A 14826-nucleotide genomic window follows, 5' to 3' on the forward strand; every position below is an offset into this window, starting at 1 on the left:
TTTCTCCTTCAGTTTCTCGAGTGTCCATCTTTACAACTATCTAAGGACGTTCTCATCTGCTGTTCTTTTTACCTGGAATGCTTTTTCCCACCTTTCTCTTCATTCGGAGCTCAGCTCAAGTTCATCACCTATTCAGAGACATTTCCCAGGTGCCCTTGTAAGATAGCATCCCTGTACCAGTCAATCCCTATTGCATTCACAGTTTTCTTTGCTTTCCAAAGTAATTTTGGTTTGTTTTGTGATGAGCATTTTATTTTAAAATGATTTATACTCACACAAAGTTTGCAAAATAATACACAGCTATCCCTTATAATCTTTATCCATGTTCCACTAATATTCACTTATTAAAAACCGTGATACATTTGTCAAAACTAAAAATTGCCTTTAGGACTCTACTTGTAAATAAACTGAAGTCTCAGTTTAGACTTTTGCCAGTTTTTCATGAATGTTTTCCTAAAAAGTTCTAGTTACTCAGTCTAGTGTATCTTCACAATGCATTACTCATGCTTGCTTAGTCCTCTCCAATCTTTGACAATTTCTTATCTTTCATGGTTTTCTTTGGTTTTGACACTTCTAAATAGTACTATTTACATGTTTGGTAGAATGTTTCTCAATTTGGGTTTATGTGAACTTGCTGATGATTAGACTGGGGTTGTGACTTTGAGCAAGCTGAGCCCTGAAGAATTGATGCTTTTGAACTGTGGTGTAGGAGAAGACTCTTGAGAGTCTCTTGGACTGCAGGGATATCCAACTAGTCCATCCTAAAGTAAATCTTCTGCTTCTGTTAGGTCCATAACATTTCTGTCCTTTATCGAGCCTATCTTTGCATGAAATGTTCCATTGGTATCTTTAATTTTCTTGAAGAGATCTCTAGTCTTTCCCAATCTGTTGTTTTCCTCTATTTCATTGCACTGATCGCTGAGGAAGGCTTTCTTATCTCTTCTTGCTATTCTTTGGAACTCTGCATTCAGATGGGAATATCTTTCCTTTTCTCCTTTGCTTTTCGCTTCTCTTCTCTTCCCAGCTATCTGTAAGGCCTCCTCAGACAGCCATTTTGCTTTTTTGCATTTCTTTTCCATGGGGATTTTCTTGATCCCTGTCTCCTGTACAATGTCACGAACCTCTCTCCATAGTTCATCAGGCACTCTGTCTATGAGGTCTAGTCCCTTAAATCTATTTGTCACTTCCACTGTATACTCATAAGGGATTTGATCTAGGTCATACCTGAATGGACTAGTGGTTTTCCCTACTTTCTTCAATTTAAGTCTGAATTTGGCAATAAGCAGTTCATGATCTCAGCCACAGTCTGCTCCCGGTCTTGTTTTTGCTGACTGTATAGAGCTTCTCCATCTTTGTCTGCAAAGAATATAATCAATCTGATTTCGGTGTTGACCATCTGGTGATGTCCACGTGTAGAGTCTTCTCTTGTGTTGTTGGAATAGGGTGTTTGCTATTACCAGTGCGTTTTCATGGCAAAACTCTATTAGCCTTTACCCTGCTTCATTCTGTACTCCAAGGCCAAACTTGCCTGTTACGCCAGGTGTTTCTTGACTTCCTACTTTTGCATTCCAGTCCCCTATAATGAAAAGGACATCTTTTTTGGGTGTTAGTTCTAGAAGGTCTTGTAGGTCTTCATAGAACCGTTCAACTTCAGCTTCTTCAGTGTTACTGGTCGGGGCATAGACTTGGATTACTGTGATATTGAATGGTTTGCCTTGGAAACGAACAGAGATCATTCTGTCGTTTTTGAGATTGCATCCAAGTACTGCATTTTGGACTCTCTTGTTGACCATGTGGCTACTCCATTTCTTCTAAGGGATTCTTGCTCACAGTAGTAGATATAATGGTCATCTGAGTTAAATTCACCCATTCCAGTCCATCTTAGTTCGCTGATTCCTAGAATGTCGACGTTCACTCTTGCCATCTCCTGTTTGACCACTTCCAATTTGCCTTGATTCATGGACCTAACATTCCAGGTTCCTATGCAATATTGCTCTTTACAGCATCGGACTTTGCGTCAGTCACATCCACAGTTGGGTATCGTTTTTGCTTTGGCTCCATCCCATCATTCTTTCTGGAGTTATTTCTCCACTGATCTCCAGAGGTGGCAAGAATACACAGAAGAACTGTACAAAAAAGATCTTCACGACCCAGATAATCACAATGGTGTGATCACTCACCTAGAGCCAGACATCCTGGAATGTGAAGTCAAGTGGGCCTTAGAAAGCATCACTACGAACAAAGCTAGTGGAGGTGATGGAATTCCTGTTGAGCTATTTCAAATCCTCAAAGGTGATGCTGTGAAAATGCTGCACTCAATATGCCAGCAAATTTGGAAGACTCAGCAGTGGCCACAGGACTGGAAGAGGTCAGTTTTCGTTCCAATCCCAAAGAAAGGCAATGCCAAAGAATGCTCAAACTACCGCACAATTGCACTCATCTCACATGCTAGTAAAGTAATGCTCAAAATTCTCCAAGCCAGGCTTCAACAATACGTGAACCGTGAACTTCCTGATGTTCAAGCTGGTTTTAGAAAAGGCAGAGGAACCAGACATCAAATTGCCAATATTCGCTGGGTCATCGAAAAAGCAAGCGAGTTCCAGAAAAACATCTATTTCTGCTTTATTGACTATGCCAAAGCCTTTGACTGTGTGGATCACAATAAACTGTGGAAAATTCTGAAAGAGATGGGAATACCAGACCATCTGACCTGTCTCTTGAGAAACCTATATGCAGGTCAGGAAGCAACAGTTAGAACTGGACATGGAACAACAGACTGGTTCCAAATAGGAAAAGGAGTACGTCAAGGCTGTATATTGTCACCCTGCTTATTTAACGTATATGCAGAATACATCATGAGAAATGCTGGGCTGGAAGAAACACAAGCTGGAATCAAGATTGCCAGGAGAAATATCAATAACCTCAGATACGCGGATGATACCACCCTTGTGGCATAAAGTGAAGAAGAACTACAGAGCCTCTTGATGAAGGTGAAAGAGGAGAGTGAAAAAGTTGGCTTAAAGCTCAACGTTCAGAAGACTAAGATCATGGCATCTGGGCCCATCACTTCATGGGAAATAGATGGGGAAACAGTGGAAACAGTGTCAGACTTTATTTTTTTGGGCTCCAGAATCACTGCTGATGGTGAATGCAGCCATGAAATTAAAAGACGCTTACTCCTTGGAAGGAAGGTTATGGCCAACCTGGATAGTGTATTTAAAAGCAGAGACATTACTTTGCCAACAAAAGTCCATCTAGTCAAGGCTATGGTTTTTCCAGTGGTCATGTATGGATGTGAGAGTTGGACGGTGAAGAAAGCTGAGTGCCGAAGAATTGATGCTTTTGAACTGTGGTGTTGGAGAAGACTTTTGAGAGTCCCTTGGACTGCAAGGAGATCCAATCAATCCATCCTAAAAGAGATCAATCCTGGGTGTTCATTGGAAGGTCTGATGTTGAAGCTGAAACTCCAATACTTTGGCCACCTCATGCGAAGGGTTGACTCATTGGAAAAGACCCTAATGCTGGGTAGAATTGGAGGCGGGAGGAGAAGGGGACGACAGAGGATGAGATGGTTGGATGGCATCACCGACTCAATGGACATGGGTTTGGGTAGACTCCGGGAGTTAGTGATGGAGAGAGAGGCCTGGCGTGCTGCAGTTCATGGGGTCGCAGAGAGTCAGACATGACTGAGCCACTGAACTGAACTGTACTGAAAGTAAATCAGTTCTGAATATTCACTGGAAGGACTGACGCTGAAGCTGAAACTCCAATACTTTGGCCACCTGATGAGAAGAACTGACTCATTGGAAAAGACCCTAATGATGGGAAAGATTTAGAAGACAGAGGATGAGATGGTTGGATGGCATCACCGACTTGATGGACATGAGTTTGAGTAAGCTCTGGGAGTTGGTTATGGACAGGGAAGCCTGGCGTGCTGTAGCCCATGGGGTCACAAAGTCGGACACGACTGAACGATTGAACTGAACTGAAGAATACCATAAAGGAGAAAGGTACTTCCTACTGAATGTTATTAGTAGATAAATGGTATCAGTATACATTACTATTGCTGATATTAACTGTTTGCACTTCCACTTTAACAAATAATTTTGACGATTTGAACATCTTGGCAAAGAACCCTTAACAAATCTGGCCAATTTAAACCAGAAATTTAGCCCCATTTGAGCAATAATAGTAAACCAAATATCTTACAGAGCTCGATAAACTCCATTAGCTACATAAACCCCATCCAGAGGATGGCACAAACACACCAATACACAGAGTCCCAACACTAGCAATTCATGTGCATTACACATGTTTTCTTACCTTCTGCACAATATCCCATGCATCCTTGAGTGGGCTGTAGGAAGTACACAAAAAACTTTCCACAGTTTCTTACAGACACCTGGATTTGAAAAAGACAGCAGTCTTTCATAGTGCTGAACAAAAACTGCCATGTGGCACAAGCTGTCAGTTGCTTGATTTCCCCAGGTGGAGGCAGTGTTTCTGCATCTTTCAGAGACAGCCAGATGGGGGCCTGTGTTCCACAGTGATTCATCTTTTGCAGCAGGGAAAACAAAACTTGAAACACCAATTTGTTTTCATACATGGTAGATACATCAGTTTTACATCTTCTTTCAAACAACCTTTAAAATATTAAAGTTCAGTTCAGTCGCTCGGTCGTGTCTGACTCTCTGTGACCCCAGGGACTGCAGCACCCCAGGCTTCCCTGTCCATCACCAACTCCCAGAGCCTGGTCAAACTCATGTCCATCGAATCGGTGATGCCATCCATATTTTAATATTTAAAAATATTTAAAATATTAAAGTATCAATCATCAAAAAACCGTAATAACTTGTGCCTGTACCATAAGAGAAAAGATAAAGTCACAAATCTTAAATTTAAGGGTATGTGTTTGTGTGCTCAGTCATTTCTGATTCTTTGTGACTCCACGGACTGTAGCCTGCCGGACTCCTCTACCCATGGAATTTTCCAGGCAAGAATATTGGAGTGGGTTACCATTTCCTCCTCAAGGAGATCTTCTTGACCCAGAGACTGAACCTGCATCTCCTACACTGGCATATGGATTCTTTACCACTTAAAGCTACCTGGAAAGCCATAAATTTAAGGGTAGCTTTCTCATAATTAATACAATCTTTTTCAATTAAAATACTTGTATTACATTTATTATTATTCATTTATATTATGAACAAGAGAAATTCAGGATCATAGCTGATACATCCTAAGACAAGTCAATCTGAAGTCATCATAGTATATAGCACAAAGATAAAGTGATCTTGAAGATTTCTTGAAAATTTTCTGAAATAATATTTGTAAGATGTTAATGCAGAGTGGAGGAGGCATCAAAAAATCAGAGGAGAAAGAAGGATTGCTCAAAATCTAGTGATGGACCAATTGGTTAGCAATTTGGGGGAAAAAATGAAGTTAAAGCCTCAGTTGAAGCCAAATTTGGATATCTTTCCCAAGTTCTTTCTATGTTACATACCTAAGAAAAGGAAAATAATTCCCACTTTTTGAAATTTTTTAAATGTGGGTATAATAATTTAAGGAGAAGGCAATGGCACCCCACTCCAGTACTCTTGCCTGGAAAATCCCATGGATGGAGGAGCCTGGTAGGCTACAGTCCATGGGGTCACTAAGAGTCGGACACGACTGAGCAACTTCACTTTTACTTTTCCCTTTCATGCACTGGAGAAGCAAATGGCAACCCACTCCAGTATTCTTGCCTGGATAATCCCAGGGATGGCAGAGCCTGGTGAGCTGCTGTCTATGGGGTCACACAGAGTCGGACACGACTGAAGCAACTTAGCATCAGCAGCAGCAACAATAAAGAAAGAACTTCCCAGGTGGCTCGGTGGTAAAGAATCCACCTGCCAATGCAGGAGATGCAAGAGATGTGGGTTCGATCCTTGGGTTAGGAAGATCCCCTGGAGAAGGGCATGGCAACCAATTGCAGTATTGTTGCCTGGAGAATCCCATGGACAGAGGAGCCTGGCAGGCTACAGTACATAGGGTCACAAAGAGTTGGACATGACTGAAGCAAGTTGGCATGCACACATGCAATGATAAAGAAAATGAGGCTTCTATTAAGACACAATCCTTCTATTAAGTAGGCAAGAACTGAGGGACTTAAAATAGGCAGTATTTTACTATTTGCAAGTTACTGAGGTTTAGTACACGAACCCTGGAGACTGACTGCCTGTGGTCAAAACTTGGCTATCTGACCTGCTATCTAGGTGACTCTAGAAGTGTTAACCCCTAAAAATATATTTCCTGTATTATATGGTGAGAGTAATGATGCTAGACTGTCTTCTATAAACATTGTAAATAAAAACGCTTGGTGGACTGTTGGGCATTACATTAACTATTACTATTATTGTCAGAATAGAGAAGTATGGGAATACTCTCTCAGATTAACTTAATCTTGATGAAAAATTAAAATATTGCAGTGTGAGTTATAAACCGGTTGTAACAAGATTCATTCCTTACAGCAAAAAATACTTAAGAAAAAGCACATGGAGCTAACATTAAAGAGTTGATACCTCAACATATTTGGTCGGCATCTCAGCAGGTCTGTCAAAGAGCAGAAATCGATACCATCCAGGAGAAAGGGAATGGTCACATATCAGGTCTTGAATGGCTCACTGCTGGAGGTGCAAGGAGTCAAAATGGACATTTCTATAAGGGCTCTGAAGAAACTGGTGTCCCCCAGGAAAGCACTCCAGAGCTAGAATGGAAAGATAGATGTCTTTATAAATTTTCTTCATTGACATAGTTCAGTCCTCAATTAAAATTGATTCCTGAAACAAAAACAGAACAAATAAACCTACAAGTGCACATAAAGACCATCTGAAATATCATGATCGCTTGCTAAAACAAAAATGCACTTTTCATAAGTACGATCAGCTAATCAACAAATTCTTTAGAATGTGTTTTTGAGATATTTGAGCTTCAAGGACTTTATCTTCATTAAATTCATTGTTTAGGGGATTTTTTGGCCATGCAGCATGTGGGATTTTAATTCCCTGAACACGGATCAAACTCGTGTCCCCTGCATTGGAAGCATGGGGTCTTAACCCCTGGACCTCCAGGGGAGTCCCTGTTTTCATTTAATTTGGACAAGGACTTCCCTAGTGGCTCAGTGGTAGATAATCTGCCTGCAATGCAGGAGACACGGTTTCGAACCCTGGATCAGGAAGATCCCCTGGAGAAGGAAATGGCAACTCACTCCAGTATTCTTGCCAGAGAAGCCCCTCAGGCTACAGTTCCTGGGGGCACAAAGAGTCGGGCACAACTTAGCAACTAAACAACAAAATTGCTGATTGCTTTGGGTCAAGATTTGTTTATTCCTACAACCGGGTCTTCCAGGTTTGAATGCCATAACTGACACTCTGTGACCTGCTTTCTGCTACAGTAGCCACATTCGCCCCCAAATCCCATCTCTGCCAGGTCCTATAATGCAACAAACTAAACTAATCTTTTAACAGTAGTATAATTTTTATAAAATGCCTTCATACTAAAGTTTCTTGCATTTTTTTCTAGTGCAGGAAAAAAATAAAGTTTTTAATTTTCTCCTTTTTTTAAATATAAAAGTATTGAAGTTGATTTTCATTTCTAAGCACAGGAAAATGAATTAGGTGGAGGGGAACAGTTTCGAAGGAAATACAAGAGAAGAAATGGAGGAAGAGCTAGTTCTGTAGCTTTTTAGGAAAGCCATTTTCTGAGCAGAGATTGGCTTGGAAGATCCTTTTTGTGTCAGATCCACAAAGAGAGAACATAAAGTGCCTCTTCCCAGCAAGAAGAGAGAAGAGAAAGCAATGAAAACAGTTATCCTGGAAATACAGCTGTTGTTTGAGGCTCTTATCTCTTATATAATGAGAAACACATGAAACTGCCTTTATTTGGAGTATCTTCTTTACACAGTAGGCAGAAAATCTCCCGTTAGGTATTTTAGTTGTTCAAGGAAAACACTATAGTAAAGATAGTATCTTTGAAATAGAAAAGGGAAAGAAAAACTTAATTATTACTAAAGTATCTCACTATGGAAAAAGTCTATCTAACTGAATAAAACTCTCAAACAGTTATTACATAACCTAAGGTTAGAATGTTGATAAACAAAAATCAGTTTCCAAACAAAACATTAAAGTGAAGTGAAGTTGCTCCGTCATCTCCGACTCTTTGCAATCCCATGGACTGTAGCCTACCAGGCACCTCCATCCATGGGATTTTCCAGGCAATAGTACTGGAGTGGGTTGCTGTTTCCTTCTCCAGGGGATCTTCCCGACCCAGGGATCGAACCCGGGTCTCCCGCATTGTAGACAAACGCTTTACAGTCTGAGCCACCAGGGAAGTCCTAACAAATGTATTTGGCTGCACCAAGTCTTGGTTACGGCATCTAGGATCTAGTTCCCCGACCAGGGATCGAAACCAGGCCCCCTGCTTTGGGAGCATGGAGCCTTAGCCACTGGACCACCAGGGAAGTCCAACAAAACAAGGAGCACAATAAACTAGAGATATTAATTTGCATGTTAGTCTCACAAGTGTAGCTTATAAAATTTTTTGCTTTTGTTTGTAGTTATAGCAATTAAACTGGAAAAAAAAAAGGTATTATTTTGCAAGATAAAAGATCTCCCTAAAGAATTTTTTTCAGTAAAAGATTTTAGGAATGACCACAAAACATTCTTTTTCCTTTTGTCTCGAGTTTCACCAGTTATAAATGTCCCCAAAGGCTCTAGTGACTTTGACAATCTCAATTGTCAACACTATATAAATATTTTATAAAACATATGAGAGTAGAAGTCAGAGATGTGGTGTCATTTGATTTAATTTTGAAATAATTCTAACTCCCTGTCAGTATCAGAAGATTGCACGTGGTTAGAAATCAAGGAAAATATTTAAAACGAGATTACTAGTGAGGTTTGTATGAATTATTGAAATGTTTTCTCTGAGCTTATCCTGCAATATAATTTTATCTTGGGGAAAAAGTCAATAACTCCATGTTTATTCTGTGCAATATTTCTTCTTGCTAAGCACTTCTGAAGTTCTCACATTTCCTTTGATTTTGCTGCTTTGAGTAACTGTTTCCTAATCCAAAACTAATGATGTCATAAATGTAGAAGCAATCACATTATGACATTGACAGTACTAAAGTGAAGTGAAGTCGATCAGTTGTGTCTGACTCTTTGCAACCCCGTGGACTGTAGCCCACCAGGCTCCTCCGTCCATGGGATTCTCCAGGCAAGAAAACTGGAGTGGGTTGCCATTTCCTTCTCCAGGGGATCTTCCTAACCCAGGGATCAAACCCAGGTCTCCCGCATTGCAGGCAGACGCTTTAACCTCTGAGCCACCAGGGAAGCACCATATAATATTTGAACAGAAATTTTTAAATTTTTATTTGATATTTATTTTAGAGGAAAATTCTTAATTGTATAGTTAATACTAGCTCATATTTTGTATTATTTATTTCACAATTTTTCCCTCCAAACCAACTTGTCACTCTTTAAATGTTCAAGGTCTCTGCAGAAAAAAACTTAAATCGTATGAGCAATGAACAAGTCATACTCCTAAAAACTTCATTACAACCTTAACTCTAGAAGGGAGCATAGTTAACTGTGGCTGGTTTGGGCTGCCATTCGGGAATCAGAAAACCTAGCTCCTCAAAGTACTAAAAGAATAACTCCACAAGCATATCTCACTCACAAGACAATTTCATGACATGAATGATGTGTGAAGCTTTCTAGCAAATGTACAATATAACATTTTTTCCCTTAAAACAAAAGTACATATAAATATACATTAAAACTTACATTTCTATTTATTTTGTCTTCTCAATAGGATTTAAAGAAGGTAGGTAGTTTATAATAGAATCTGCAATATTTGGGTTTCAAATACTTTGGGAAAACATGCCAAGTTATAAATAATAGATATATAATGATACAATATGCAAATAGTTTTCTAGTTTTGTTTGTAGATATAAATAACCTGTATTATGTTAATATATTGGTTAATACAATGGCTAAGATTAGCTTACTTCCTAATTCATAATTGGGTGACAGACAAATATGATAAAAAGTAAATAAATTATTTTAATTTTAATAGATAAATATGTTTATATGCCTAAAGACAGGCATTTCATAATATCTGAGTTTACAATTAGAAAAACTTTGGTTTACTGGAGAAGAAAATGGAAACCCACTCCAGTATTCTTTGGAAATTCCATGGACAGAGGAGCCTGGTGGGCTATATAGTCCATGGGGTTGCAAAGAGTAGGACATGACTTAGTGACTGAGCATATTGCTCGACAGGAATTTCAAATATTTGTGAATTTAAAAAAAAAATTATATAGCTTCCCCAAGGATGTAGGAAAGAGAAAAACCACTCTTTAGCTTCAAATTCAATGAGAAATAAAAAGTTAGTATTAGGTTAATAATATTAAAAGTTAATATTAAGCTTCTAATATTCAAAATTGTATTATGGATTCTACAACAACACAAAAGCGTGAAAAGCAAGGTCAACTAGAGAGGTGATGAATCTGCTAAATCTCTTTACTTTGTCCTCCTTTATATATTAAAAGATGAATGCCTTTTGAAGATACTACAAATAGATTGAAAGTAAAAGAATGAAAAATAACATTAGGCAAACAGGAATCACAATACAACTGGACTGGCATACTAATATAAGATAAAAATATTTTCAAATAAAAAAAATGTTACTAGAGATAGGGAGGGACATTTTATAACTACAAAAGTTTCAATCCACGAGAAAGATATTATAAACATACAGACACCTAATAACAGAGCAGAAAAATACATGAAGCAAAATCTGACAGAAACAAAGAAAAACAAATACTTACTTCAAAGGCAATAGTTGGGACTTTAATACCCCACTTTCAACATGAATAGAAAAATAGGCAGAAGATCATAAAGGAAAAAGAGCCGGAACAACACACTTTAAGCCAACATGACCTAATAGACATCTATAGAACACTATGCCCAACAACAGAAGAGTATAAATTTTTCTGAAAAGCACATGGAACATTTTCCAGGATGGACAATACATTCGACCCTAAGACAAACCTCAACAAATCTGAAAAGACAAAAATCATACAAAATATGTTGTCTAACTGTAATAGAATGAATATATGTCAACAGCTGAAAGAAATTTAAGAAACTTACAAATATGTGGAAATTAAACAACTAGAAAACCAAGAGGTAAAAGAAATGAAAATGGAAATAAGAAAATACATTGAAAAGGATGAAAATAAAGATACAATACACCAAAATTTGTGAGATGCTGCTGAAGTAGTGCTTAGAGGAAAATTATATTAAAAAAGAAAAGATCCCAATATAATCAACTAACCTTTCACCTGAAGATTTTAAAAAAAGAGCATACTAAATCTAATGGAGAAAGGAAAGAAATGTGAAAGACTAAAGAAGAAATTAATGAAACAGAATAGAAAAACAATGGAGAAGATCAGTGAAACCAAAAGATGTTTAAAGAAAAATCATCAAATTTGACATAGTTCTGGAGTTGCCAAGGAAAAAGGAGAGAAAACTCACTTACTAGAATTAGAAATGAAACAGGGCACACAATTACATAGCTTATTAAGCAATACTATTACAGTTGCCTGCTAATACATTATATAACCTTTATAAAATTGACAAATTCCTGAGAAGACACAAAGTACAAAACTGACTCAAGAAAAAGTAAGCAATCCAAATAGATTTATATGATGTGAAAAGATTGAATCAGTAAAAAGACAAGACTCAAATATCGAAAAAGAAAAGGCCAGGTCTAGATGGCATCAATGCTCAATTCTACCAAACGTTCAAAAAATAATATCAATTCTTCATAGACATTTCCAAAAAATAGAAAACAACGATGGAATACTTCCAGACTCAGTCTATGAGCCCAGTATCACCCTGATATCAAAGCCAAAAAAAAGATATCACAAGAAAAAAAGAAGAACAAAATGTGAGGACTCACATTTTCTCATTTGAAAATTTACTACAAAGCTACAGTAAACAACACAGTGTAGTGGTGGCATAAGGAGAGACACAGACTGGTAAACAAAACTAACAGTCCAGAAATAAACCCATGTACCTAATGGAGAGATGACAATTTTTTCAACAAAACTGGATAGCCACATGCAAAAAAATGAAATTGGACCCTTTGGTTATACCATATACAAAAATTAATTCCAAATAAATCAAAGACCAAAATATAAGAACTAAATGTTAAGACTGAAGACAAAAATATTAGGATAAATCTTCATGACTTTAGATTTGGCAATGGATTTCAAGATATGATAATAAAGCACAAGAAACAAAGGACAGGCAAACAGGACTTGCATGCTTCAAAGGAAATGATCAAGAAAGTGAAGAGACAACCCACAGAATGGGAGAAAACAACTGCAAATCCACATATCTACTAAGATGACAGTACCTAGACTATACAAAAACTCACACAACTCAATAACAAAAAGGCCAACAACCCAATAAAAAATTGGTGGAGGATTTGAGTAGGTATTTCTCCAAAGAAGATATGCAAATATTCAATAAGCACATGGAAAAGATGCTTGGACATCATTAGCCACCAGAGAAATGCAAATCAAAGCACAATAAGACATCACTTCACATCCACTAGAACTGTCAGCATCAAAATTTCAGATAATAACCAGTGCTGATGAGACTGTGAATACATTAAAACCTTCATATACTGCTGCAGGGATGAAAAACAGTGCAGTCACTTTGGAAAATAATTTGGCTATTCCTGATATGGTTAAGCAGAGAGTTACCCTATGATCCAATAACCCCACTCCTAGGTATATTTCTAAAAGAAATGAAAATATGTCCATACAAAAACCTATACCCAGATATTTATAGCAGCTTTATATTAGCCACAAGGTGGAAACAACCCAAATGTTCATCAACTGATTAATTTATATCCCAAAACATGGTATATACTTACAGTGGAATATTATTCCATCACAAAAAGAGAGAAAGTACTGATACATGTTAGAACATGATGAACCTTGAAAACAAAATGCTGAATGAAAGAAGTCAATCTATTATATGATTCCATTTAGATAAAATATCCAGAATAGGCATATCTATAGAGCAGAAACTATAGATTAGTGATTGGTTATGATTGGGAAGGTGGAAAGTTTGGAGGGTATAAGGGGAGTATAGCTAGAGCAAAGTATTTCTTTTCAAGGTGATAAAAATGTTCTAAAATTCACTATAGTAATGGTTGCACATATTTGTGAATATAAATAAACCCATAGATCATTTTATACCATAATAAAATTGGTAGAGGATTTGAGTAGAGGTAGAGGATTTATTGTACACTGTAAATGATCTGCATGGTATATGAACTATATCTTGGTAAAGCTATTTGAAAAAAAAGTATGTTCCATTTGTCTCCCCTTTTATCTCTACTATAAGGACACAAATAAGTTTATCATAAACTTTATTTTCAACTTTACCATGCAAGGAGCTTAGAACATGGTAACAGTTAATATTCACTTTTAGTAGAGAGGTTGTGCATGCTAAGTCGCTGCAGTCATGTTTACCTCTTTGTGACCCCATGTACTGTAGCCCACCAGGCTCCTCTGTCCATGGGATTCTCCATGCAAGAATACTGGAGTGGGTTATTATAAAGGGCAAGAGGAGGTAATGTGAGCTACTATAGTAAACACTGAAGCAAATTCCTCTGTAAATATTGGTCATTTTTCTGGCAACACCTAAATGTAAGAAGCACATATTAATATTACATGTTATTACATGTATTTTGAACAGTTCTTAATGAAGATCTAGTTAATGTGTAAGCAGCCAAAGAAAGCACGGATCAATGATAGCTTGTTGAGGCCTATCATTTTGGGAAATACCTTAATTAGGTTCTAATATTCTTTTCATAATTTTTCATGGAAGAGTGCTTGCTCTCCCTGTTTTACAGAGCAAACTTACCTTAGTCAACTTGATGAAAAGCAACAAGCTGATAAAGTAAAATTATGCACTTATCATTTACAAATGTTGACCCAATCTTTGTTTTAAAAACTGCAGATAATTTTACACAGATTAATTTCTGAAAAACATACAGAAACTTACAACAAGTAAGTTTTATTTAATGCTCCTATCTGTGCAAACACAAAACAATCAGGAAGGACTAACGAATGTTGTTTTAACTTATTGTATTTTAAACCAAGTGTTCTTTGTCCTGGATTGAAGTGATTTCTTCTCAGAGATCTATTGTACAGTAGCAAAACTGATTCTAACCGATATACGAAAGATATCATACACAAAACTTATTGAATTACTGTAGGGGTAAAATGTTAATTTATTATTTCCAGGGGTAGAGATGAAGTGGTGTAGTTTGGTACTGAACTCCTTTCGGATTATTTCAAATCCAGTTGTCGCCTAGGATACCCGGAAGATTCAGCAAAAGTTTCTTACAGTAAATTAAAGGGACATTAAGAAGCGGATAGCAGCAGGAAACAAAAGGACAAAAACGGAACTGAGGGTTTTAACAGCAGAAGAGAAGGCAACAATTGCTTCTGCGCAAAGGAAAACTCAAGAGCACCAAGGCTGTAAAGGGACCATTTCAAAGAGGGCGGAAGGAGAGCGCGGAGGTCGGTATGGGACAGATACTGGATGCGGCCATACAGATGCACAGGCACGCTCCACGTGTCATCCGGGAAGTGAGCCCCCCTCCTCCAAAGGCCCAAGTGGCGCCCCTGAGCTCCCATCCGCCAGCGCCCTACCTGGCCAACCTTTCCCGGGGACCAAGAGCATCCACGCCAGCGTCAGC

General features: G+C 37.9%; 1 protein-coding gene across 1 annotated transcript in view; it reads right to left on the minus strand.

The window, feature by feature from the left end:
- Positions 1-6879, minus strand: part of VWDE (von Willebrand factor D and EGF domains) — a 62179-nt gene extending 55300 nt beyond the window's left edge. The window contains 4 exon segments of the mRNA XM_081531163.1: positions 4062-4136; positions 4324-4555; positions 6561-6745; positions 6849-6879. Coding sequence (XP_081387289.1) covers positions 4062-4136; positions 4324-4555; positions 6561-6745; positions 6849-6879 — 523 coding nt within the window.
- Between the last annotated feature and the right edge of the window lie 7947 nt (positions 6880-14826).

The sequence above is a fragment of the Giraffa tippelskirchi genome, chromosome 10, assembly GCF_054371585.1.
Source record: "Giraffa tippelskirchi isolate mGirTip1 chromosome 10, T2T-mGirTip1v1.2.pri, whole genome shotgun sequence".
In the NCBI taxonomy this organism is placed as follows: Eukaryota; Metazoa; Chordata; class Mammalia; order Artiodactyla; family Giraffidae; genus Giraffa; species Giraffa tippelskirchi.